The 25,293-nt window shown below is 39.7% G+C and overlaps 1 protein-coding gene across 1 annotated transcript in view; it reads right to left on the bottom strand.

The window, feature by feature from the left end:
- TNFSF13B (TNF superfamily member 13b) overlaps positions 1-24,214 on the bottom strand; it is a 45,879-nt gene extending 21,665 nt beyond the window's left edge. The window contains exons 1-3 of the mRNA XM_089693450.1: positions 23,818-24,214; positions 23,004-23,091; positions 15,114-15,170 (exon numbers count right to left, since the gene is read on the bottom strand). Of these exons, the coding sequence (XP_089549576.1) occupies positions 15,114-15,170; positions 23,004-23,091; positions 23,818-24,135 (463 nt within the window). The 5' untranslated portion in view covers positions 24,136-24,214. The remainder of the gene's footprint in view (positions 1-15,113; positions 15,171-23,003; positions 23,092-23,817) is intronic.
- Positions 24,215-25,293: the final 1,079 nt, after the last annotated feature.

Raw genomic sequence — 25,293 nt, forward strand, 5'->3', positions numbered from 1 at the left:
CCTTCAAGGATTAGATGCTTGTTTTGTCTATGGCTTCATGAATAAGGTGTACATACCTTTTTGTTTGATCCAGCAGGGTGTCTCCAGTGCTAGGACTGGTCCCCTCCCCTGCAGGCCAGTCTCTTCAGTGTACAACACACGGTTACTGTCCGCGTATTTAATATGTTGGTGCTGAGGCTCTAATCACAAACAGGAGTAGAGCACCAGAGCATGGGTATAAGGTAAGTACTGCAGCCTTTGCTTTGACCCCTACACATTTAAACCTTGCAATACCCGGGGGGGGGGGGTGTTACAATTCTGAGAGTTTGGCTAGCTTTACCTTTCTACATACTAATGCATATTATATGCATATTAAGTCATCTGTATTACCTGATAAATGATGGAAAGGCTTCCAGCAAAAAGTGATTGTTGTAGTCAGAATAATTTAAAGTGTGTGTAAAAACCCTAACATTCAATTCCTTTAATTTGCCTGTTGATCATGTCAGAAATCCATTGCTTCCCTTTGTCTACTGAAGCCTTGCATCCTAATCAGTCCTGCCCAGTTCTCTTCTGTGGACAACAGAACACTCCCCCATGTTGCAAATAAGGAAGGGGGTAAGTATTCTGTAGTCCTAACCAGGGGCGGACTGACAACTCATGGGGCCCCCCGGGCAATAGAGGACCATGGGGCCCCTGTGTCCTTGCCCAAACTCAAAAAAGCCTATGAAAAGGGTACCAGGGCATCTCATGGGGCCCCCTACTGACCCTGGGCCCTTGGGCAGTGCCCGAGTTTCCAAATGGTCAGTCCGCCCCTGGTCCTAACACATTTCCTGTCCTAGAGTGGCAGCACTGCTTCTTCATAGATACAATACAGTGATTGAACACTGTCACCCTTGGACAGGAAATTTGTTAGGTTTCCCAGACTAAAGGAAAGGGAAAAAGCCTGAAAAATGAAAATGAATGCAGGCTCCTTCTGAGGACTACTAAGCAATTTTGTTCTTGGGTTTAGATATACTTTAAGTGCTATAAAAGAGCCACTACAGGTCCGCTAGTTAGCCTTGCTGATGAACAGGTGCCACCTGACCACTATCACATGGTCAGCAGTACATGCAGTGCCTGCAGTCAGATTATTTATAAGCAATACCAATATTTTTCCGCTGTTACCATATGATAATTAAAGCTCAATTATCCTTTAGCTGTGTGTGTATGTAATCACTGGCTAGCAGTATGTCACAACGGCTTAAACCGAATCTGCAAAAATCACATAGTGGTTTTTGTGTAATCTGATTTTAACTTTTCTTAACGTTAATTGTAACCTAACCCTTAACCTTGAACCCTAACCACTGATCCTAAATCTATCTGTACCTTAACCACCCATCCCTTTGCTAATCCCAAAAACTAAATTCTGATCTGATACATTGGTTTTTATCAGTCTGCCACGAATTTTGGGGCATTGATCAATGCATTCCAAGCTCACAATCCAATTAGGGTAGTTTTTTAAAAATGTATAAATTCGTAAAACTTAAGGTTGTGATTTATCTGAAAGATGTAATAGTGATCAATTAGAACCTGAATACAATACATAAAAATAAGCAGAAGTGTGGGAAAAAAAAAATATTATATATATATATATATATTTATTTATTTTTTTTTGGTGAGGAACTATCTCAGTAGCAGGTTGTGCATGTCCCCCGAATGAGTCACAGCATGGTGAAAAAGGCACAGCAAGACAGCAAGGTCTTAGTGAAACCAAACTGTGGTTTATTTACAAAATCTGTGTTTTCAAAGTGCAGGTATCGAAATGGCAATATAAAACAAAAGCAGAAAATAAACCCTGGCCATGTTGGGCATCTGACTACAAACACAGGAACCTAACTACCTGTCATGGAGCAACCTACTGCTGTCCAGGCACCTGGCTGTCACACAGAATAAATCAGAGTCTGTAGTCACACAAACTTAATCAGTTGCTCTCCCCAGTCTGTCTTGCACAGATTTTTGGTTCCAGAATGAAGCAACCTCCCTAAGCAGCCTGGGAATTTTAGGGCCCAGAGTACTAGACCTGCTTCAGCCATGCTTCTTAAACCCTCAAGCTAACCACACAGCACAAAAAGAAAAACAATCTGGGTATTGCTTGAATCTGGGACAAATATACCTCCCATCTTGGACATAACCAGTGGTTTTTCCCTGCTTCCTGTCACATATCATATATATATAACCCGGTATTAAATCTTCCCTCAGGCCCCGGCCTTTCTGATAAAAGTGACCCGAGCAGTGGATTGTCGCTGAATCACTTTTAGAAAGGGCTGGAGGGGTCGCAACTCTCCCCCCACCCCCCACACACTGCTTTCCAGTGGTTCTCGGTCCTACGTAGATGATCAGTGAGCCCAACAACCAGTAGCGGCTGGTTATAGAGATGAGCGGAAGAAAGATGGCTGCCTCATCTTTATGGTCTAGGAGGACCGGAATGACGTCATGATTTCACTTCCGGTTCTGGCCCAATGTAAACAAGGCCAATTTGTTTTTAAAAGCATTAGATCAATATTTTTTCGTATCTAATGTTTTCCATTGTAGAGGAAAGATGTGGGGTCTTATAGACCCCATATTTCTCCATAAAGAGGACCTGCCATGCTGTGTTGTTGTCGCACGGGATGTTTATATTTCTTGCGATAGCAATAAAAGTGATAAAAAAAACAAAACAAAAAAAACCTTTAAGGGCCGGTTCACACCATAGAAATGCAGTCCAGATGCGTCCTGGATGCATTTCTGCATGCACGTTTTTTACGTATTTGTGGCACATTCTCGTGCATTTCTTATTCGTTTTTGACACATTCCAGTGCGTTTTTGATGCTTTCTGGTTCATTTTTTCCCCTCTCTATTTCATCAATTTAAATAGGGACATGTGCGTTCCAGTGCAGTTTTAGTACATTTCGGTGCGTTTTTGATGCATTATACTGCGTTCCAGTACAGTTCTGTGCAGGAAAAATGCAGCCTGTTTTTTTCTGCACCCGGAACGCACTGGAACCAGCAAGCACTAATGTGAACTATGACATTGACAGCCATATAACCTACTTTCTGTGCATTTTGGATGCACAAAAAAAGCAAACTGAAACGCATGTAGTGTGAACTGGCACTCAAGGGACAGTGTAAAAATAAAAAGTAATAGAGTAAATAATAATAATTTTTAGAAATTATAAAGCGCCCCCATCCCCCCTGCTTGCATGCAGTGATGAACGCATATGTAAGTCACTCCCCCATATGTAAACGGTGTTCACACCACACATGTGAGGTATTGCCGCAAATGTCAGAGCAAGAACAATAATTCTAGTACTAGACCTTCTCTGTAACTCTAAACTGGTAACCTGTACGAATTTTTAAAGCGTTGCCTATGGAGATATTTAAGTACCGTAGTTTGGTTCCATTCCATGAGCGTGTGCAATTTTAATGCATCACATGTTAAGTATTTAGTTACTTGGCATAACATCATCTTTAATATCTTACAAAAAAATTGGACTATATATATTGTGTGTTTTTAGTTCATTAAAGTGTAAAACCATTACTCAAAAAATGCATGACATAGAAAATTGCAATGACTGCCATTTTATTCTCTACGATGTATGCTTAAAAAAATATATAATGTTTGAGACTGCTAAGTAATTTTCTAGCAAAACATACTTATTTTTACTTGTAAACAAAATGTTATGTAATTTTTTTTATCCAATAGTGTAGTATTTTATTTGAAAGTATGATATAAAAAGCAGGTAAATAAACTTACATTTAAAATTTCCAAGATGGCCACTGGCCATCCATAAAGACCGTGCGGGCTGTGGTCATTGTTTGGGGGCACCTACTAACGCGTTTCGTGTGTGTACACTTTGAAAAGTGCCCTATTTACCTGCTTTTTATATCATACTTTCAAATAAAATACTACACTATTGGATACCTCTCTTCTGGGCTTGTTTGTTCTGCGAGCCCCCCCCAAGGTGATTCCTGACACATGAGAGCGTGTAAGATCCCCCTGATGGCTGATGACTGAATACCTGGAGATGGGCTATCCCCCTCAGACGCATATCACCTGGATGCTGCTGGCCTGATGACCTTTCATGTTGCAGTGCTCCAGATCCAGATGACCAGGAGTAGGTCTTATTTACTCCAATGCGCAATAGATTGCGCTATCTGGTTAGTGCAATCAACATTTATTCTCTAAGCCAGTGAAGTCACGGATTGTTTTCACCATTTCTCAATACTACGGGATAGATTGACTTTGTCACCAATGTCACTATATGCACCTTTTTTTGTATGATATACAAAATTGACTTACATCATTGGTCTCAGTGCCAAATAACCTTGCTCATTTACATACTTTTATAATGTACTCTGTATTATTTATTTCTTTTAGCGCTGCATATTTTATGTCTACATACTAGGGCCAATTTAGACAGGAGCCAATTCACCTACCAGCATGTCTTTGGCGTGTGGAAGGAAACCGGAGTACCCGGAGGAAACTCACGCAGTCACAAGGAGAACATGCAAACTCCAGGCAGTTGGTGCCACGGTTGGGATTTGAACCAGCGACCCTAGTACTGCCAGGCAGAAGTGCTAACCATTTAGCCACTGTGCTGCCCAGCCACTGTATAATAATAATAATAATACATTTTTTACTTTACTAGTTTCTCCTTTCTGCCATCTTCAACATGCTAATAAAACCTGTTTTTATTACATATCTTTTTTCAGACCCGATCACATTATTATTATTATTATACAGGATTTATATAACGCCAACAGTTTTGCACAGCGCTTTACAAAATGAAGGTAGATTTGGTACAATTTGGTACAAGAGGAAACAGAGGGCCATTACTAGTTCTTTGTGTTTCTCTATGCAATTCAGGCAGATCTTGTTGGCAGGGTGCTTTACATAGCTTCCTAAAAACAGAAAGCTTCGGTAACACCCACATGTAATGCTGAGCCTCCTTGACTGAAGTAGCTAAAATCCAATGAATAAAATGGATGGACCAGGGACAGTAAGGCTGGGGAGAAAAGTTCTAGATAATGTTGGATGACTTCCAGCCAGAAAATGAGGTGGGCTCTATATGATTTGCTACAGCTTCTAATGCACACTGTGAGAAGCTTACAGTGTGCAGTGAAATCAGAGTAAATCTTTTCAGTACAAGAAATGAACCTGTACAACTGTGTTGGATGGAAGGTAAAACAGGAGTTCAGCTTACCTCGATAGGGCAATACTAAGATCCAGGCAAGTGGCCTTAATCACACAGAAATTAAAAAGACCATTTTCCTTTGCAATTTTTCTGGCCTTAAATCTAAGAAACCAAGGGCCATGACATGTCCAACATTTATGTGGAATCTGATTTATTCATGTCCTCCATCACGCAAGCTCTCCTACCGGAGTTCCTTCATCACACATATAGCCTAGCACTAAGCTGATGTAACATGCAAGGATTGTTAAAATTTATATTTGTTATTCAGCAGGCACAAATTACCCACTGAAAACAAAACAACTACAATGACCCCATGAAAACATTAGTCAAGACGCAGAATAAGAATTAATTCAATCAAGCACTCAAATAAAGTAATTCAATTGAATGCATCCTACAGATATTTAATTGAATTTATGAGTGTGCATATTTTATTTAATGGACACAAATGAAACTTAAAGTAATAACCTTGCATTGCGGTTTTACCAAGCCATTACACAGTGAGCTTTATTTAACTAAAGTTGCCAATGATGTATTGCAACAGCAAATATTATTGTTTTAGGATTTTTGAGCATAGATTGCGTCATAACTTGCAAATAAAGGAAATGATTACAGCTTTTTCTGAAAAACTGGAACATTAAAAGAGAACAAAAAAGAGAAAGGGGGGTAGACTAATACAGCTTTTCTAAATGTAATGTAAATGCTGCAATAGGCAGAATACATCTTCAGACAAATACCTACGTCTCAAAGAATAAAGTCTTTTGCGTTAACCAAACTGGAAGGTTCATAACCTTCTCTTATTTTCACAGGATGCCGCGTTATGGATAAACTTGATATATGTGCAAAAGTATAACATTTATAAAATGCATTCAATCATAAATAAAAATAAAAAAACATGAATTGCATTCAATCATAAACAAATAAAAAACATAACTTTACCAAGAATAAATATGTTTAAAATCATAGAACGTATCCAAACACATAAATACAATGTCACAACATATGTAATTTTACTCTCAGGTCACAGTCTCTTATATAAGTTCATATATAAGTTCATATCCATCCAATTTATCCATGTGTACACCACAGTGATATACTGTATCACATAAATTTCTGCGCGTCTTCTCCATAAATGTCACCTCTTATGTGATCACCACCACTGCATTTCCCCTTTACGGGTATTTTGGGTAATATCTCCTTTAACTGTTGGTTCCTACATGGGGGCAGTCATACAGCTTAGAGAAAACATAAACAAGACCTCATCACATTTCTAACGGCTTCCAGCATTTAATAAAATTACTTTTAAAAAAATCACATTTGGTGTACTAGAGTATAATTGCATAAGACACAACTCAGCTCTGGCTGATACAGCAGAGCACAGCTTCCGCTGACACAGCACAGCTTGGTTCAGGCTTTACTTACACATAATCAGGATGATCTGTCACATTATTAGATCTATCACCTCTACTTCCAATCAGTATGGCTCCCGGCTCTGCCATATGCGTTTTGTTACGGGTCACATGACTTCTTCAAAGGACCCCCCCCACAGAGGAACCAACATTTAAAGTAAACACATATTTTTTCTTGGGAAAGTCATGTTTTCTATTTGTTTATGATGAAATGCACTTCATGGTTTTTTATTTTATTTACGATTGATTGCACTTTATGGCTTTTATACTTTTGCACATATATCAAGTATATTGATAGCATGGCATCCTTCTTTAATTTATGCACTGATTGAATCCTTGCAGCTTGGTAATTGTTTTGTGAATATATTGATGTATTGTTTTTTAAAGCAGGTAGCATGGGAGCACATTTGTCTTTTAGTATTCCTACATTGGTAAGGCAATTATAATTTTTTTCTGGGATAAATAGAGGTATAGCTCAAATTCCAAACACAGCTAGAAATAGGTCAAGGAAAAAACTTGAGGTTGCCAATTTTTCCAACAGAGACTGCTATTTATTTTACCAGATATACGCAAATGATATCTAAGGCTAGGTTTACATCTGACAAGAAAAAGGGGAGACCAGTGGCGCTCAGGAAATCAGTAAGGGAGGGTGCTGACATAAATAGTTATACAATAAAAAAGTCCTCTAAATCATTAAAATCCATAATGAAAGTCCTTAAACTTACATTCAACAGATATTATAATAGCTGCCAACTGTCAGATTTGAAGCTCCTCTGTAATAGAGTGCAAGTTTGTTGAGTTGCTCTTATATTTTTATTAAATGGTTTTATGGTATTTACTACACTCAGATCAGCGCTGCTGCGTTTTCTTTCTAGGTTTACATCTGAGCGGGTGCAGGAAGGTATGTAATCAGACTCTTTCCCCGCACTGACAGAGAAAAATATGCTGCTGCTTAGGAGATGTGTGGTGGTACCATTAATCCTAATCCACCTTTTCCCTGCATTTTCAGGAGGTACAGCAGCCCATTCAAATGAATGGGCTGCTGTGCCTGAGCAAACGCAGCTGCCGGAAACTGCATAGATATGAACCAGGCCTTAAAGTGTATCTAAACCCAAAAACAAAAATGTAATATATTGCAGCTTACTAGTCATTAAATGTGATGGCTGAATTAATTTTCAGATTGTTGTGTTTTATTTGCATTTGGTAAGTTTGCAAATAACATGCTGGCTATTGTTAGTTCTCCATTATAGCAATGGAGAGAGCCATGGTTGCCACGCAGGCTGGACTTCAAACATGTCTGCCTTTGTTCATCTTCACTACATGAGGCATGGGGAGAGATTAGAAGCCTATACCATGCCCAAAGACTGGCAGTTTTACAAGGGCTATAACTGAATGAGGATGTATTTCTAGGAGGCACACAATGTGATTTAGGTTCTAACATTATTATCTAGTAAACAGTTCCAAAGAGTTTTGGGTTGGGGATCTGGGTTTAGAAAACAAATGTAGCCACCACATATAAGGACTGGTAAATTGAAGGTTTATGACATTTTTGTTGGGATTAGTTACTCATTAATATCCAAAAGGTTACTCTTAAAATTGATTATATTGTTTCTCTAAAGGGATCAAAGAAAGTTATAGATAATATATTTTCATGGAGAGGTATTGCCCTATATCAGCAATAAAAACACTTAACATCCATTACCAAGTTTACATGAAATACACTAGAAATTAGAAGTAATAAGAAATATACCTATCCTGCAACTGCTAGTAGGCACATATTTATACAACTGTGCGATGACAGGATGTTTACAAATAAGACCATCGTTTTCCATAATTAACCACTTGCCCTCCAGAGGATTTACCCACCTTCCTAACCAGGCCATTTTTTGCGTTACGGCACTGCGTTACTTTCAATGACAATTTCGCGGTCATGCAATGCTGCACCCAAAGGAAATTTACACTCTTTTTTTCCCACAAACAGAACTTTCTTTTGGTGGGGTTTGATCGCCTGCGTGTTTTTTAATTTTTGCGCATTAAAAAAAAAGGCCGACAATTTTGAGAAAAAAAAAATTTTTTACTTTTTGCTATTAAACATGTCCAGTAAAAAAATGTAAAAAATCAAATTTCGTTTAGACCAAAATGTATTCTGCTATATCTTTGTACAGTTGCGTTCAAAATAATAGCAGTGTGTTGAAAAAAGTGAATAAAGCTGAAAATCCTTCTAATAGCTTTTGTTTCCATACACACAAATGCATTGGGAACACGACACATTCTATTCCAAATCAAAACATGAAGAAAAATCTATCAAATTTGTGTTGTTCCTCTAAAAAAATTGAAGAAAAGTGAATATTAGACTGTTCAACAAAATAGCAGTGTTTGTATTCTTCTTTACAAACTCAAACATTCACTATATAAACTGAAAAATGTTTGAAGATTTTGCTTTCCTTTGAATCACTTAATTAATATTTAGTTGTATAAGCACTGTTTCTGAGAACTGCTGTACATCTGTGTTGTATGGAGTCAACCAACTTCTGGCACCTGTGAACAGGTATTCCAGCCCAGGATGATTGGACTACATTACACAGTTCTTCTCTATTTCTTGGTTTTGCCTCAGAAACTGCATTTTTGATGTCACCCCACAAGTTTTCTATTGGATTAAGATCCGGGGATTGGGCTGGCCACACCATAACGTCAATCTTGTTGGTCTGGAACCAAGATGTTGCACGTTTACTGGTGTGTTTGGGGTCGTTGTCTTGTTGGAACACCCATTTCAAGGGCATTTCCTCTTCAGCATAAGGCAGCATGACCTCTTCAAGTATTCTGATGTATTCAAACTGATCCATGATCCCTGGTATGCGATAAATAGGCCCAACATCGTAGTATGAGAAACATCCCCATATCATGATGCTTGCGCAACCATGCTTCACTGTCTTCACAGTGTACTGTGGCTTGAATTCAGTGTTTGGGGGTCGTCTGAAACTGTCTCCGGCCACTAGACCCAAAAAGAACAATCTTACTTTCATCAGTCCACAAAATGTTGCGCCATTTCTCTTTAGGCCAGTCAATGTGCTCTTTGGCAAATTGTAACCTCTTCAGCACATGTCTTTTTTTCAACAGTGGGACTTTGCGGGGGCTTCTTGCAGATAGCTTGGCTTCACATAGGCATCTTCTAATTGTAACAGTACTCACAGGTAACTTTAGACCTTCTTTGATCTTGCTGGAGCTGATTGTTGGCTGAGTCCTTGCCATTTTGGCTATTCTTCTATCCATTCGAATGGTAGTTTTTCGCTTTCTTCCACGTCTTTCAGGTTTTGGTTGCCATTTTAAAGCATTTGCGATCATTTTAGCTGAGCAGCCTATCATTTTCTGCACTTCTTTATATGTTTTCCCCTGTCCCATCAACTTTTTAATCAAGGTACGCAGTTCTTCTGAACAATGTCTGGAACGACCCATTTTTCTCAGAATTTTAGAGAGAAATTCACTGTAACCAGCATGTACAACATTTGCAGCCTTCCTTCCTTAAATAAGGGCAATAATTGCCACCTGTTTTTCAAAGAATGAATGACCTCACTAATAGGACTCCACACTGCTATTATTTTGAACATGCCCCTTTCAATTAGTGATTCAATTACACAGAATCAGCAGCATGCATGTCATGACTGTTGGGTCTGTTGGATTTCTATTACTCTACTACACCTGCTAGTAAATTATTTGCCATGTAGAAATATCATTTCTACCAAAAACAATGATTGATCAGGTTAGTGATGTCTGACTGCTATTATTTTGAACACAACTGTATGTCTTTGCTAAAAAAATCCTAATATGTATAAATTAATTGGTTTGGGTGAAAATTGTAGTGTTTACAAATGGCGGTATATATACTGGAATTTTATTTTACTAGTAATGGCGGCGATCAGCAACTTATAGCGGGACTGCGGTGGGCATTCTGACACTGGCGGGGGCACCAACACTGTACTAATTACGCAGGAAGGGATTAACATCTGGGGCGATCAAAGGGTTAACTGTGTGCTGTTTAGCTATGTGTGCTGTGTGTCTGTTTCACTGTAAGCACACTACTTAGTATGGCTCTGCTATGCAGAGCCATACAAAGCAGTGTGCAGAAGTTGACAGTGGAGAGATCTGTATTGTTTACATACAGGTCTCTCCCCCATCGGAAATCCTCAGAAATCGCTGGGTGCTGGCGGGGAATCACTGGGCGTGACCCGGTGATTGACAGCCGAGGGCGCAAACGGCGGCATGGGTAGGGCTCGCGGGCACCCCTGAACTGCAAAATTACGTATGTATCCATGATTTTGCGCACCGGTGCCACCCTGTAGCAGTATTTCTGCTATAGGGTGGCACGAAAGCAGTTAACTTAATCAACAAAAACAAAAAGAAAAAAAAGAAGAGAGAGAGAGAAAAAAAAAGGAAGGCGTCCAAGAAGTGATATCTACCCACCATCACCTATATGGTGACATAAGTATTGTCTAATGTATCTTTAATTCTGACAGACTAGACTAGCCAAGCATAACTTCAAATACGAAAATACCAGAGCTTATTATCTCATAAAAAGCAGTAGTGGACATGGAGAGCCCAGGAACACCATATTTCCCTAAACCTGGCATATTTGTCATTTGTTATAGCTAATAATTCCTCCACCAATTCCCTTATTGTGGGCATTGTTGAGGATTTCCAATGTTTGGGTATCAGGGCCCTTCCTGCTAATAGCAGAAATCTAAATACTCCCTTTTTAATAGATTTGAATGACCCGTGAATTATTGAAAAAAGCGCTACCTCTGGAATCTCAGGCCAGATCCTACCTGTAACCAAATGGCTTAGCTGAAATATGGCTAACCAAACAGGTATAATCGCTGGACAGGACCACCAGGGATCATAAAATATTATTGCAGAAATTCTACCAAGCAAGTTAAGGAGAACAGGAATACCCATTTGTAGGAATGTGAATCTCCACTCTTAAATCAATAAAATAGTACACTTTTCAGTGATGGGTGATTATGTTGTTAATCTCTCAAAGCAGAAATGTTCCCACCACTGTAAGGCTGTAATGTCACTGTGAAGGTTTCCTGTTTTTACTGGAGGCCGATAAATGACTGGGAGTGTAGAACTGTTACATTTTTTTACGTTAATGCATTCTCTGTTATTAGGATTCCCCCCAGTCCCTCCTTATACAGTATTTATACATTTAAAAAGGCTTATACAAAGGTATACATCACCCATAGCGGGGAGATTTCAGAGAGCTGGGATAGGTCACCGACTCACCATAAATTTAAGTGGGGTCATGTCATGAGTTGGGGACTAAAGTAGGCCACCTAGAAAGAGGCTTAAAGGAGAACCAACCATGGTGTAACCAAACCAACAACTTTATTGAGATCAAAATTGAGGAAAATTAGGCCAAGTGGCGAACAATCCTCCAATCACCGTTAAAATAAGGTTAGATAACATTATCAACTTAAAATACAAACCTGGGAACCGCACATCCACTCACATCCACTGCTTTGCATTAACTCGGTCTCATAGAAAGCATATCATATCAGGCCAGCGGTCTCAAGACCGGCAGTCAGTGTGTACTGGTAAGCGGTAAGTGGACTTGACACGCTACCCAATCAACTAACACTCAGAGAGTGGTACAGTGATTCCTGTCTGAGAATGGTGGCCCGTTCAGTGGAACAGCAACAACATCAAAAGCACAAGACATATGCATCCAAAACCTGATGTATAGTGATACATAGCCACAACAGGGCCAGGTTCGGAAATATTAGCATATAGAAGTCCATATAAAGCAACAGGACTTCAATGAGGGTTATGTACACCTGTTCATATGGGGTGGTGGACTGACATGATGGAATGCTGATGGTAGATAGGGCAGGCTGAAGAAGCCCACAATATGGGCGTGATAGTCAATGGTGAGCTGTATGATGAATGCACCAGTGTGTCCAGATGCAGCCAATGCTCTAAGCATATGTAGCTGTGAGTCATGTACAGTCAATTATACACCAGAATGGTAATTAGAAGTCTCCTGCAGGGTATGAGTATAATACGACCCTTACAGTAGAGTGCAGCCAATGACAATATGATCAGGTCTAGTGATAATGATTTGCACAAATGGCGACAGCTGCCACATAAAGTGTGCCCGCAGGCTCTCATCACTCCGGCGTATAGATCAACCACTCCTCGATGATGTCCGGTCCTCCACTTAGGGGATATGAAGAGTTTGAAGGAAGTTGTAATACTTCTACCGGTCTGTGCCTTCCGTTAACAGTCTCTGTTAGCAAGCCAAAACTTCCAAAATGTCGTGCTGACAACAGGTAGCTCTATTAGGAGATCCATGTGTTGTTAGTGAGCGGGGATTTCTGCCATATGGTATCCTAGCATTGGGCGGCTAAGGACATCACCGCCAGTGGGAGTGGGGCCCGTGGCTCGTTGACGCTGCCCACGTCAATGTATTTCGCCCACGTGACTGTGAGCTTCATCAGGACGTCGGGATGTACACACCACCAGCCTCTTAAAGGGACTGACGGCCCTTTCAGCCAACTGTAGTGGCTGGGGGCCGTCCCACATTTAAAAGAACAGCAGTCATAAAATATACAAATAAGTGTTAAAAAAGGGAAGGCAAACTAAGTGACATATGGATTCTGCATATCTCACTCATAGACTGACTACAGAGCCTAAGTACACCATTCATTCAATGTCACGTTGGGTTCAAAGCTGGACACAAAAGTATGTGGCATTAGTAAAGGTATTTTTTCGGGTAATATAGGAGCACTTTAGAATCTGACTTATTAAGGGGGAGCGGTAGAGGAAAGCAAAAGCAATATAACTTTAATAATAAACTCCTAGTGAAGAGATAAAAGAAGGGGAAAAAAATAAAAAAAAAAAGGGGGGAGAAAAGAAAAAGATAGAAAAGAGGAAAAAGGAAAATAAAAAAGAGAAGACAAAGGGGAAAGCCACAGGAGTTTATGGTTCATTAAACACTTTTAAGCTCATTTCGTTATTGAATCATAGTTTGGAGTTTAAAAATCCAACGCCTTTCTTTTCTCAATAACACCGTATTGAAATCCCCTCTTCTATGGAATAGTTTAAGGGCTTAAAAGCCTTTAACTCTCAAACCTGTTGTTTGACCACCATGAAATTCAACAAAATGTTGGGCTAATGGTGTATCTTCATTTAGCCTGATACTTTTAAGGTGTTCACCCACCCTGATGCGAAGTTGACGTTTAGTGTTGCCCACGTAATATGTAATTGACTGTACATGACTCACAGATACATATGCTTAGGGCATTGGACACACTGGTGTAATCATCATACAGCTCACCATTGACTATCAAGCCCAGGTTGTGGACTTCTTCAGTCTGCCCTATCTATCATCATCATTCCATCATGTCAGTCCACCACCCCATATGAACAGGAGTACATAACCCTCATTGATGTCCTGTTGCTTTATATGGACTTCTATATGCTAATATTGCCAAACCTGGTCCTATTGTGGCTATGTATCACTATACATCAGGTTTTGGATGCATATGTCTTGTGCTTTTGATGTTGTTGCTGTTCCACTGAATGGGCCACCATTCTCAGACAGGAGTCACTTTACCACTCTCTGAGTGTTAGTTGATTGGGTAGCGTGTCAAGTCCACTTACCGCTTACCAGTACACACTAACTGCCGGTCTTGAGACCGCTGGCCTGATATGATATGCTCTCTATGAGACCGAGTTAATGAGATGGTAAACTACAGTAAGGTTTTTTCATTATCTATGTTTTCTTCCTGCCATAGAGGCACAATGGGGAGTGAGATTGGGGGTAGAGGAAATCTGTCCAAGGTTAGAGTAAATGCCTTCTTAGTTATCACTGTAACATGTATCTTCATTGGAAGATTTCTCTTCTAGCCTTGTTCTGGCAACCATGAAATGTTGGATTTCCTATCACTTTCTGTTCTGATGACAATTGTAACAGTTTTAAATTTGCATCACTTTATACCATGGTGACAATGGTCATTAGAACAAACAGGTTAAATCTTCCCAAAGCAATCATAAGCAGCAATAAACACCTGTTAGAAACTTTAGCTCATCCCCATTCTTCACTAAACAAATAAAACATTTGGCACTTAAAGCATACCTAAACCCAAGAATAAAAATGTAATGTATTGCATCTTACCTTTCCTTAGTTGCTGAATTTACTTTATTTTTTCCACACTTTTTTCTTCTTTATTTTCACCTAGTGATCCTGATAGGAACACACTTCCTGTCCTAGGATGACAACCTATCTAGGAGTATCTAGGAGTTGCAGGGTTGTCACCCTAGGAAGGGAGTGGGTTAGGACTATATAACATCTCCCACTCCTCATAACATAAGGGGTGGATTTGTAGTCAACAGAAATAGCTGAGAACAATACTAATTGACAATGGTCAGCAGATGAAGAGTGCTCACAGGATTTCTGGCTGAATGAAGAGCTTTTGTTTTTCCTAATTAAAATATAGCAAAAAAATGTATTTCGTACCTTCATTTTCAGTAGTTTTTGTTTTGTCTGGTATAAGTTGCAGGCAAGATGGGTGAGCTGAAATGAAAACATTGATTTTAACAAGAACAGTAAGCTCATTATGGTATAATGAAACATTAATAAATGCTATAGAATTTTTTTTATGAGTGGCAGCAGTAACTGATATCAATAGCTATCAAATCTTTATTATTTACCATGTACTCATTTTTGTTACAAGTTAAATTTAATAACGTACAGTTGCAAGAAAAAGTATGTGAACCCCTTGGGATTACGTGGTGTTTTGCATGAATTGGGCATAAATTGTGCTCTGAACGTCATCTAAGTCACAACAATAGAAGAACACAGTCTGCTGAACATAATACTACACAAACATTAGACGCTGCCATGGTTTAATTGCACATAACATGTAAACATTCACAGTGCAGGGAGGAAAAAGTATGTGAAGCCCTAGCTTAATGACTTCTCCCAGAGCTAATTGGAGCCAGGAGTGAGCCAACTTTGACTCCAATCAGTGTGATGATATTGGATGTGTTGCTGACAGCTGCCCTGCCCTTAAAAAACACACACCTGTTTTGGGTTTGCTGGTTTCAAGAAGCACTGTCTGATGTGAACCATGCCTCGCAGAAAAGAGCTCTCAGAAGACCTACGATCAAGAATTGTTGACTTGCATGAAGCTGGAAAGGGTTACAAAAGTATCTCCAAAAGCCTTGATGTTCATGTGTCCACGGTAAGACAGACTGTCTACAAATGGAGAAAGTTTAGCACTGTTGCTACTCTCCCTAGGCGTGGTCATCCTATAGAAATGACTGCAAGAGCACAGCGCAGAATGCTGTGTGAGGTAAAAAAGGATCCCAGAGTGTCAGCTAAAGACCTACAGAAATCTCTGGCACATGCTAACATTTTTTTGACACATCTACAAAAAGGAAAACATTAAACAAGAATGGAGTACAATGGGAGGACACCACGGAGGAAGCCATTGCTGTCCAAAAAGACTATTGCAGCACGTTTGAAGTTTGCAAAAGAGCACCTGGATGTTCCACAGCACTACTGGCAAAATATACTGTGGACAGATGAAACCAAGATTGAGTTGTTTGGGAAGAACACACAACACTGTGTGGAGAAAAAAAGGCACAGCACACCAACATCAAAACCTCATCCCCACTGTAAAACATGACGGAGGGAGCATCATGGTTTGGGGCTGCTTTGCTGCCTCAGGGCCTGGAAGGATTGTTGTCATTGATGGGAAAATGAATTCCAGAGTTTATCAAGACATTTTGCAGGAAAACGTACGACCATCTGTCCTCCAACTGAAGCTCCGCAGAGGATGGGTGATGCAACAGGACAATGACTCAAAGCATACAAGTAATTCAACAAAACAATGGCTGCAACAGCACAGAATACGCCTTCTGGAGTGGCCCAGTCAGAGTCCTGACCTCAACCCGATTGAAATGCTGTGGCATGACCTTAAGAGAGCAATTCACACCAGACATCCCAAGAATATTGCTACACTGAAACAGTTTTGTGAAGAGGAGTGGTCCAAAATTACTCCAGATCATTGTGCAGGTCTGATCTGCAACTACAGGAAACGTTTGGTTGAGGTTATTGCTGCCAAAGGAGGGTCAACCAGTTATTAAGTCCAAAGGTTCACATACTTTTTCCTCCCTGCACTGTGAATGTTTACATGTTATGTGCAATTAAACCATGGCAACATCTAATGTTTGTGTAGTATTATGTTCAGCAGACTGTGTTCTTCTATTGTTGTGACTTAGATGACGTTCAGAGCACAGTTTATGCCCAATTCATGCAAAACTCCACGTAATCCCAAGGGGTTCACATACTTTTTCTTGCAACTGTAGGTCGCATTTTCTACCTAGGAGCAGGCTGGCTCAAAGCATGCATGGGCACATACACTGTCACAAATTGCCATCGCTAATGCACTTTATTACATTACATAATGAGACATAGAGCTTACACATTAATGTCAGTGTATCAACTATCCATTATAACTCGACAACAGATTCTGTGCTTTTGAATGTACTTTTTGTGATAAACTTCCCAATCAGCCCAATCTATCTCAAAAATTCAATAAACCAACATATTCCAAAAGGTGATGATCAAATCTAAACTAAAATAATAATAAACCACCCCTCTAATATATATTCCAAAATCATCAAATATAAATAATAAAATAACATAAATAAAATAAAATATAATAAATTAAAATATATATAAAAGTGTCCAAATCTCCAAAAAATAATAATAATAATAATAAGTGTCCAAATCTCCAAAAAAGTATGTAATATAAACAAATAAATGTCCAAAAAGTCCCAAGAAAAACAAAAACGTTCTTTATGTGTTCAGTGAAACAAAACGATTCTCCAAAAATAGGGGAGTGACGTCATTACGCACGCACGCTAACCGGAAGTGTCGCCGCGGCCATTTTGTAGGTTGGAAACGATCGTTTTTTCAACCAGAGACTGAAATGTGCAGTACAGAAAGCTGGATAAAGTGTTTTTACATGTAAGTGTGGAATAAATTTATATCTTTTTATGAAATCTGCCTGATTGAGCCTTCTCTTTGTCCATATGAGGAATACCCCGGGATAAGAGTGATGGAGGAATGCCTTTCCTATCTAACAGTATATGCCTGAATATACCATAAGAGGGTAATGGTATTTAGCATCTACTTTGGCTGGAGTATATAGGATATTGGTACCTAGTATCATTTTTCACTTGAGATTGGAGTGATCACGAGTTCTCACGTTTATTTTTATTTATTGATTTTTCGCTATTTTTGGTGTGATTTGAGTTTTGCATAGTGTGAAGCATATATATATGTTTGAGGATATTACACTATGATATATTTTTCTTTTTACTTTTGAGGATAACAAGGCATTTTTGGAGAATCGTTTTGTTTCACTGAACACATAAAGAACGTTTTTGTTTTTCTTGGGACTTTTTGGACATTTATTTGTTTATATTACATACTTTTTTGGAGATTTGGACACTTATTATTATTATTATTATTTTTTGGAGATTTGGACACTTTTATATATATTTTAATTTATTATATTTTATTTTATTTATGTTATTTTATTATTTATATTTGATGATTTTGGAATATATATTAGAGGGGTGGTTTATTATTATTTTAGTTTAGATTTGATCATCACCTTTTGGAATATGTTGGTTTATTGAATTTTTGAGATAGATTGGGCTGATTGGGAAGTTTATCACAAAAAGTACATTCAATAGTTTATTCACTTCCTAGGGAGGAAGTAGTGTTTTGTGGCTGTATAGGAGCTTTTTGATAGATTCTGTGCTTTGCTTTCTTTTAAATAAAACCACATTGACCTTCTTTGTTGCAAAAATAAGCCCTGGCCTTTCCTGACTAATTCAAAACTCTAATGAAAAGATTTCCAAATATCTTGCCACTATCATAAAAAATTAAGCTACTAACTTAAAAAAAAAGGTTTAAAGCAGAAGTTTAAAACTGATGGGCACTGATATGCAGCCATTGATGGGCACTGATAGGTGGCACTGATGGGTACTAATAGGCAGCGCTGAGGGGGACTAATAGGCAGCACTGAAGGGCACTTATAGGCAGCACTGTAGGGCACTGATAGGTGGCACTGATGGACACTGATTGGCATTGATAGGCTTTAAAGCAGGCTTTGGCATTGATAGGCTTTTAACACTGATGGGCACTGATATGCAGCAATGATGGGCACTGATAGGTGGCACTGATGGGTACTAATAGGCAGTGCTGAGGAGGACTAATAGGCAGCACTGAAGGGCACTTATAGGCAGCACTGATGGACACTGATTGGCATTGATAGGCAGCACTGATGGGCACTGTTGTGGCTGCATTGATAATCAGTGCCCTGATTATCAGTGTAGATGTTCCCTTTCACACTTGACGTTTATTGGCAGTACTTTCCTCACGCTGTGACAGCCTGAGGAAAGTACTGCTGATAACCGGCAAGTGTGTTTACATCGTGATCAGCTCCAATTGGATACAGCTGATCATGTGGTAAAGGGCTGCTGTGATTGGCCCTCTACCATCCAAAGGACACAGTGATCACAGACAGGACAGCGCTGGGTGTATGCTGTGCAGGGGGGCACAGTTCTGGGGGGGACATCAATAAATACCCTCCCAGAACAGGACAACCGCGCTGCAGCCATCATATTGTTATAGCATGGTCAGCAAGTGGTTAATCTGCTTATATTTTGCCTTCCCCAGTTCCTGACCTTTCCCTCCTCATCAACATGTAAAATTAAATTTTAAAGAAAAGCTTTCAGTTTTTGTTACATATCTTATTTTAGGACCTGTGAAGTCATCACTGAATCGCTATGCTTCTCTATGCAATGCAGGCAGATCATGGCTGGTAGGAGGGGCCAGCAGGGTGCTGTACATAGTTTCTTGAAAACATTACAGCACACTACTTTCCCCAAAACCATCAGCCCTGATACATGAAGTTGGCTGTCTCTTGATAGGAGTTATGCAAATATGAAAATGCATTGATGGGTGTCAGTCTGAAAGAGTGGGTGTGTCTAGAAGGGCTGTTTTGCATACAGACTGCTCTAGGCAACACCTACATGTAATGCTGAGCCTCCATGATTAATATAACTGATATCAAATGAATGAAAGCAGTGAGACAGGGACAGTAAGGCTGTTGAAGGAAAGGGTTAGCAAGGAATTAAAACGGGCTCTGTTTGACTCACAGCAGCTTCTAATGCACACTATGGGAAACTCACAGTGTGCAGTGAAAGCAGAGTAAGCTATTTCAGTACAGAAGAGCGGCCTGTACAACTGTGAAGGACTGAAGGTAAGGATGGTGTTCAGCTTTTAATACTTATATTCTCAGAGGTCAGGAAACCAAACTGTGTCCTGCGGAAACCCCTGTGGGGGCCAAGTGTGACTCATTCAGAAGTATTGGAAACCAGTAGTGCATGTAGCTCTGCAGGAGAGCAAAGATTTGCCACAAAGGTGGGTATTAAACATCTATGCATACCTCTATTTGCTTGCAATTTCATTTTATTTACAGTAGAAGACTAAAGCTGGCCATACATGTTCATTTTTGTTTTGTTCACAAACCGGGAGGCTGACAGCTGCACCCCTGGCTGATAGAAAACAGTGATCAGCAGCCGCAGCTACTTGGCTTCAGCCTTGGATTAGGTACATTTTTCCAACATGTCCCTTCAACAGAAGTCAGTTAACTACTTTCCACCCAGGCCAATTCTGGCATTTCTCTCTTACATGTAAAAATCATAATTTATTTGCAAAACAATTACCCAGAACCCTCAAACATTATATATATTATTTTTACAGAGACCATAGAGAATAAAATGGGGGTTGTTGCAATTTTTTCTGTCACACATTATTTGCGCAGCACTTTTTCAAACACAATTTTTTGGGAAAAAATACACTAATGAATGTTTAATAAATAATAAATAAATCTTAAATAAGCGGTAAATGCTTTATGAGTGATTTGTTAAAAAAAAACACAATATATAAGCCACATTTAAAAAAATAAATAAATAAAAGATGTTACGACGAGTAAATAGATACCATGTCACACTTTAAAATTGTGCACACTCATGGAATGGCGCCAAACTATGGTACTTGAAAATCTCCATAGGCGAGGCTTTAAAATTTTTTACAGAGTTCCAGTTTAGAGTCTAAACTGAGAGAGGTCAAGCGCTATAATTATTGCTCTTGCTATAACGTTCACGGTGGTTCAAACGCTCTTTACATCTGTGGGCGCAACCTACGTATGCATTTGCTTCTGCATGTGAGCACGAGTTGACGGGGACACTTTAAAAATTAATTTTTCATTATTATTATTTACTTTTTTATTTTCACAATGTTTCTTCAATTTTTTTTTTCACTTTTATTCCTATTACAAGAAATGTAAAAATCCCTTGCAATAGGAATAAGGCATGACAGGTCCTCTTTATGAGAAATATGGGGTCTATAAGACCCCAGATCTCTCCTATATGCTGTAAAGCATGAGATTAAAAAAAAAAAAAATTGATCTCAAGCTTTCCAGCAAAAAAAAAAGGCAGTGTTTACATCCACCAGTGCTGAAAGTGACGACATGACTTGGGTCATAGAGATCGCTGGGGACCATCTAGTCCATGGCCAGCTCTATCCGTTGCTGGGGGATTGGTTCTCCAGCTCCCCGTTCGCATGGGGCGGATGTCCCCTCCTGCCGCCTGTAAAAGCAATCCAACAGCTAATGAGCTGCTAGGATGTTTTTTACATTGCATGGAATCGTCGGCTGAAAAAAAAGATATCAGGATGATGCTTGTAGCTGCAAGTATCTTCCAAATATCAAGGTCATATGATGTCTTGTTGGCAGAAAGTGGTTTTAAATGATGGACTTTGTTGAGCAGGAATAGTCACAAACTGAACAAAATTTGGCAGGTCTCTGCTGAAAGAGCTAAATTTCAATCAGTGTATGGCCAGCTTTATACAGTATGTTATTTTCAGCTTAAATTTGTATTTTCTCTACAAATCTAGTGGTAAAATATCTTTGTATATACTTCTAGGGCTTTCTTACAACTAGCACTGATTTAAAACTAAGCAGCCATAGTGTGGTTTTCCATTGTAGATATTGGAAGCAATCCATGAGGTATCCACTGACATGTGAAGGTACACCAGGATTAGGAATACTCTACGTTGGAAACCACTGGGGACTTGTATTGTACTTTCAGGTTTATTGTTTGAAAGTGTTAAAAAAGACAATGATATATACAGAAGTTGATAGAATTGTGCATCCAATATTTAAGGTGCATCAAGTCATCAAAGTTTTTGTATGCACTGATGACTTCCAACTATGAGGACAATGCTCTCTCATGTGGACACATTCTACCACTGCTAAATACAGACTCGAACTACCCTGACTGCAGAGGTAGAGCCTCATGACTGCAACACTTACTGGCGTCCAGGGGCAGACTGACAGCTCATGGGCCCCCGGGCAATAGGGGATCATGGGGCCCCTGTGTCCTTGCCCAAACTCAAAAAACCTATGAAAAAGGTACCAGGGGCATCTCATGGGGCCCCCTATTGACCCCGGGCCCTCGGGCAGTGCCCGAGTTTCCAAATGGTCAGTCCGCCCCTGCTCCGCTCTTGACGCTGGCTCCTGCTGTCTGACAGCTGCACTGGCCTGACAGCTCTTAAATATCTAAGGGGTGGGGACACCCAGTGAAGTCAACCGGGTGTACCCATCCCCTTGTGATCTTATCATGCTCTGTGATTGACCAAAACACTGCTTTGGCCAATAACAATGCACTGTCAGGACGCAGTGCATTTTGGGGCGTGGCGGGCGAATAGCCCGCCAAACTGCCTTACCATTTGTGTGTTCGCCAAACCTATGTTCAAATCGAACATTAAGCCCAACTCTAGTCCACATCTATGCGTTTTGCAGCTGCTGCATTTTTGTAAAGTGACTTTTGTAAAAGTAACACGGTGCATTTTTGGCTCAATAGACTTAAATGGATATGCGGAAGAAACACGTGTAGTGCGTTTTTGATAAATGTTTTATGCCTTTTGCTATTTTTTTTTCCCAATAGGAAAGTATTGACTTTGATGCCACTTTGATGCAACTTTTTACTCTCTGGCACTCAAGTAGCACTTACTGGCGTCCAGGGGCGGACTGACAACTCATGGGGCCCCCGGGCAATAGGGGATCATGGGGCCCCTGTGTCCTTGCCCAAACTCAAAAAACCTATGAAAAAGGTACCAGGGGCATTTCATGGGGCCCCCTACTGACCCCGGCCCTCGGGCAGTGCCCGAGTTTCCAAATGGTCAGTCCGCCCCTGCTGGCGTCATTAGGTATTTAACATAAACTTATCCTACATTAAAAAAATAATTTACTGGATTTACATTTTTCTTCAGATGCATATCTGCGTGATCGAATTTTCAGTAGTAAATTGGTGGCATCTTCTTCGTGGACAACTAATGATTTACCTGTCTGTTAATGATAAACACAAAATTATGCAAAGCAATTAAAAATACAAATTATTTTATACTGATTGATGTTTTAGATAAGCGACACAGCAAGCACAAAATGTTTCAGTGCCAACTAGAAAGCCTGAATGAAATGGCAGGTTATAGCTAGGTCTACCTTGTTGCACTACATGTGCATTTCAGCACACCACAATGTACAGGAATGCATCACCGTGCATTGCGGTCAGCTTCATTACAAAAAGAGTGAATGTGCCTTGTTTTGCTGCATTTTGATGAGTTAGGCAGCTCATTAAAATGAATGGTGCGTTTAATGCATGTGTGTTAACAAGCAATATATAATGCATTAGTGTGCATTGTGTTAGTGCATGAAATGGACTCGCCAAATTTTTCTTTTGCAGTGCACCAAAAGGCATGATAGTGCTTTAACGTGTTTTGCAGTGTTCTGCAACCCAGGTGCATTGAAAAGGGAAAGTGTTTGGAAACCAGAAGAAAGCACAGCAATCTAATAGTTGAACTTTTCCTGGCAAATTATTTTTTTCTCTGACAGAGCTCTCCATATATGTTAACCTGTAGGCAACCTGATTATTTACCAGTCCTGCAAAGTTTGAGGTACTGGGTGATGAGGTGGGGTGTCCTAATAGCTACATATACACAACAAGTGTTCTTTCTCCATAGAACTATGTTGTCCTATGTTGCATGTCCCATTTAATGATTGATGATTGAAACTTACCTCCTTCTTTTCTCCCCATGAGAGGTTTGTCTCTGCGCTTGCTCTTTTACTGTTGTCATCCATCAGCAAAGTGGGAGGAAGTGGAATGTCAGGTTTCCTGTATGATATCAGCTCAGTTCGCAGGTTTTGGAGCTCCGTTTTTAAAGCAAACACATTATAAAGGAGTACAGCTGTAAGACCTGTGAACATGAGAATGATGAAAGGTAGGCATGCTATCGATAAAATGCCTTTTGGGTAGATGTAATAGTAGTAAAAATAAATCCTTTTTCTTTCAATAACAGGAGGAAAGTAATCCTTTGCCATAATTTCTGATTTCATTGTGTAGTTTCTTCAAAGAATGAGCGTACTATGCTTCAGTCGTGTATGTTATGCCAGAAATCTTGAAGGAGAGCATACTATTTCCAATATCACGCAGCTCAATGCAAAGTTCAGAACTAGGTTCAGAAGTGTTTCACTTAAATGGTGAGTACATTTGATCATATCTGCTTTTTATATGGTCAGTTTCCTGCATTCACTTTCTAACACAATAACTCTTTGTAATCTATGTATAGTTAGCTAATATTTTGTCAGCCACAGTCATAACTTCTTCTTTTTAGGAAGGAAGTAAAGCCTTAAAAATAGAACAAGTCCATGCATGCCATGTGTGGACTGTTTTATCATTTGTGGACATACAATAATATAATAGGCGCTCATTTATCAAATATGGTGTCATAATTTTGTTTATATGCTTCAGATTCCATCTTATACCTAACTAGCCTGAACACTGTAACCCCCCCCTCCTTCTTCCCAACGCCTATGCTAACTAACTTGAGTATGAAAGATGTACACTCACTGGCCGCTTTATTAGGTACACCTTCCTAACCAGTGTGGTCTTTGGCTGCTGTAGCCCATCTGCCTCAAGGTTTGACATGTTGTGCGTTCAGAAAAGGTACTCTGCATACCTTGGCTGTAACGAGTGGTTATTTGAGTTACTCTTGCCTTTCTATCATCTCAAACCACTTTGCCCATTCTCCTCTGACCTCTGACATCAACAAGGCATTTTTGTCCACAAGAAAAAAATTTTCAGACCATTCTGTGTAAACTCTAGAGATGGTTGTGTGTGAAAGTCCCAGTAGATCAGCAGTTTTTGAAATATCCAGACAAGCTCATCTGCCACCAACAACCATGCCATGTTCAAAGTCACTTGAATCCTCTTTCTAATGCTTGGTTTGAACTTCAGTAAGTTGTTTTCACTGCGTTTAGATGCCTAAATGCATTGAGTTGCTGCCATGTGATTGGCTGATTAGCAATTTGTGTTACCAAGCAATTGAACAGGTGTACCTAATAAAGTGGCTGGTGAGTGTATATACTTACCAATTGTCAGCCTGCTCTGGGCAGGTCACCCGATTTCCCATGTCAACCAGCGAGGCTGCATGGGAGAGGAGGGAGCACTGACAATGGATGAGCCAAAGCGCCAAACTTTACTAGCCATTGTCA

Source organism: Staurois parvus, unplaced genomic scaffold, assembly GCF_062004578.1.
Source record: "Staurois parvus isolate SC_StPar_1 unplaced genomic scaffold, SC_StPar_1.0 ptg000634l, whole genome shotgun sequence".
Taxonomy (NCBI): Eukaryota; Metazoa; Chordata; class Amphibia; order Anura; family Ranidae; genus Staurois; species Staurois parvus.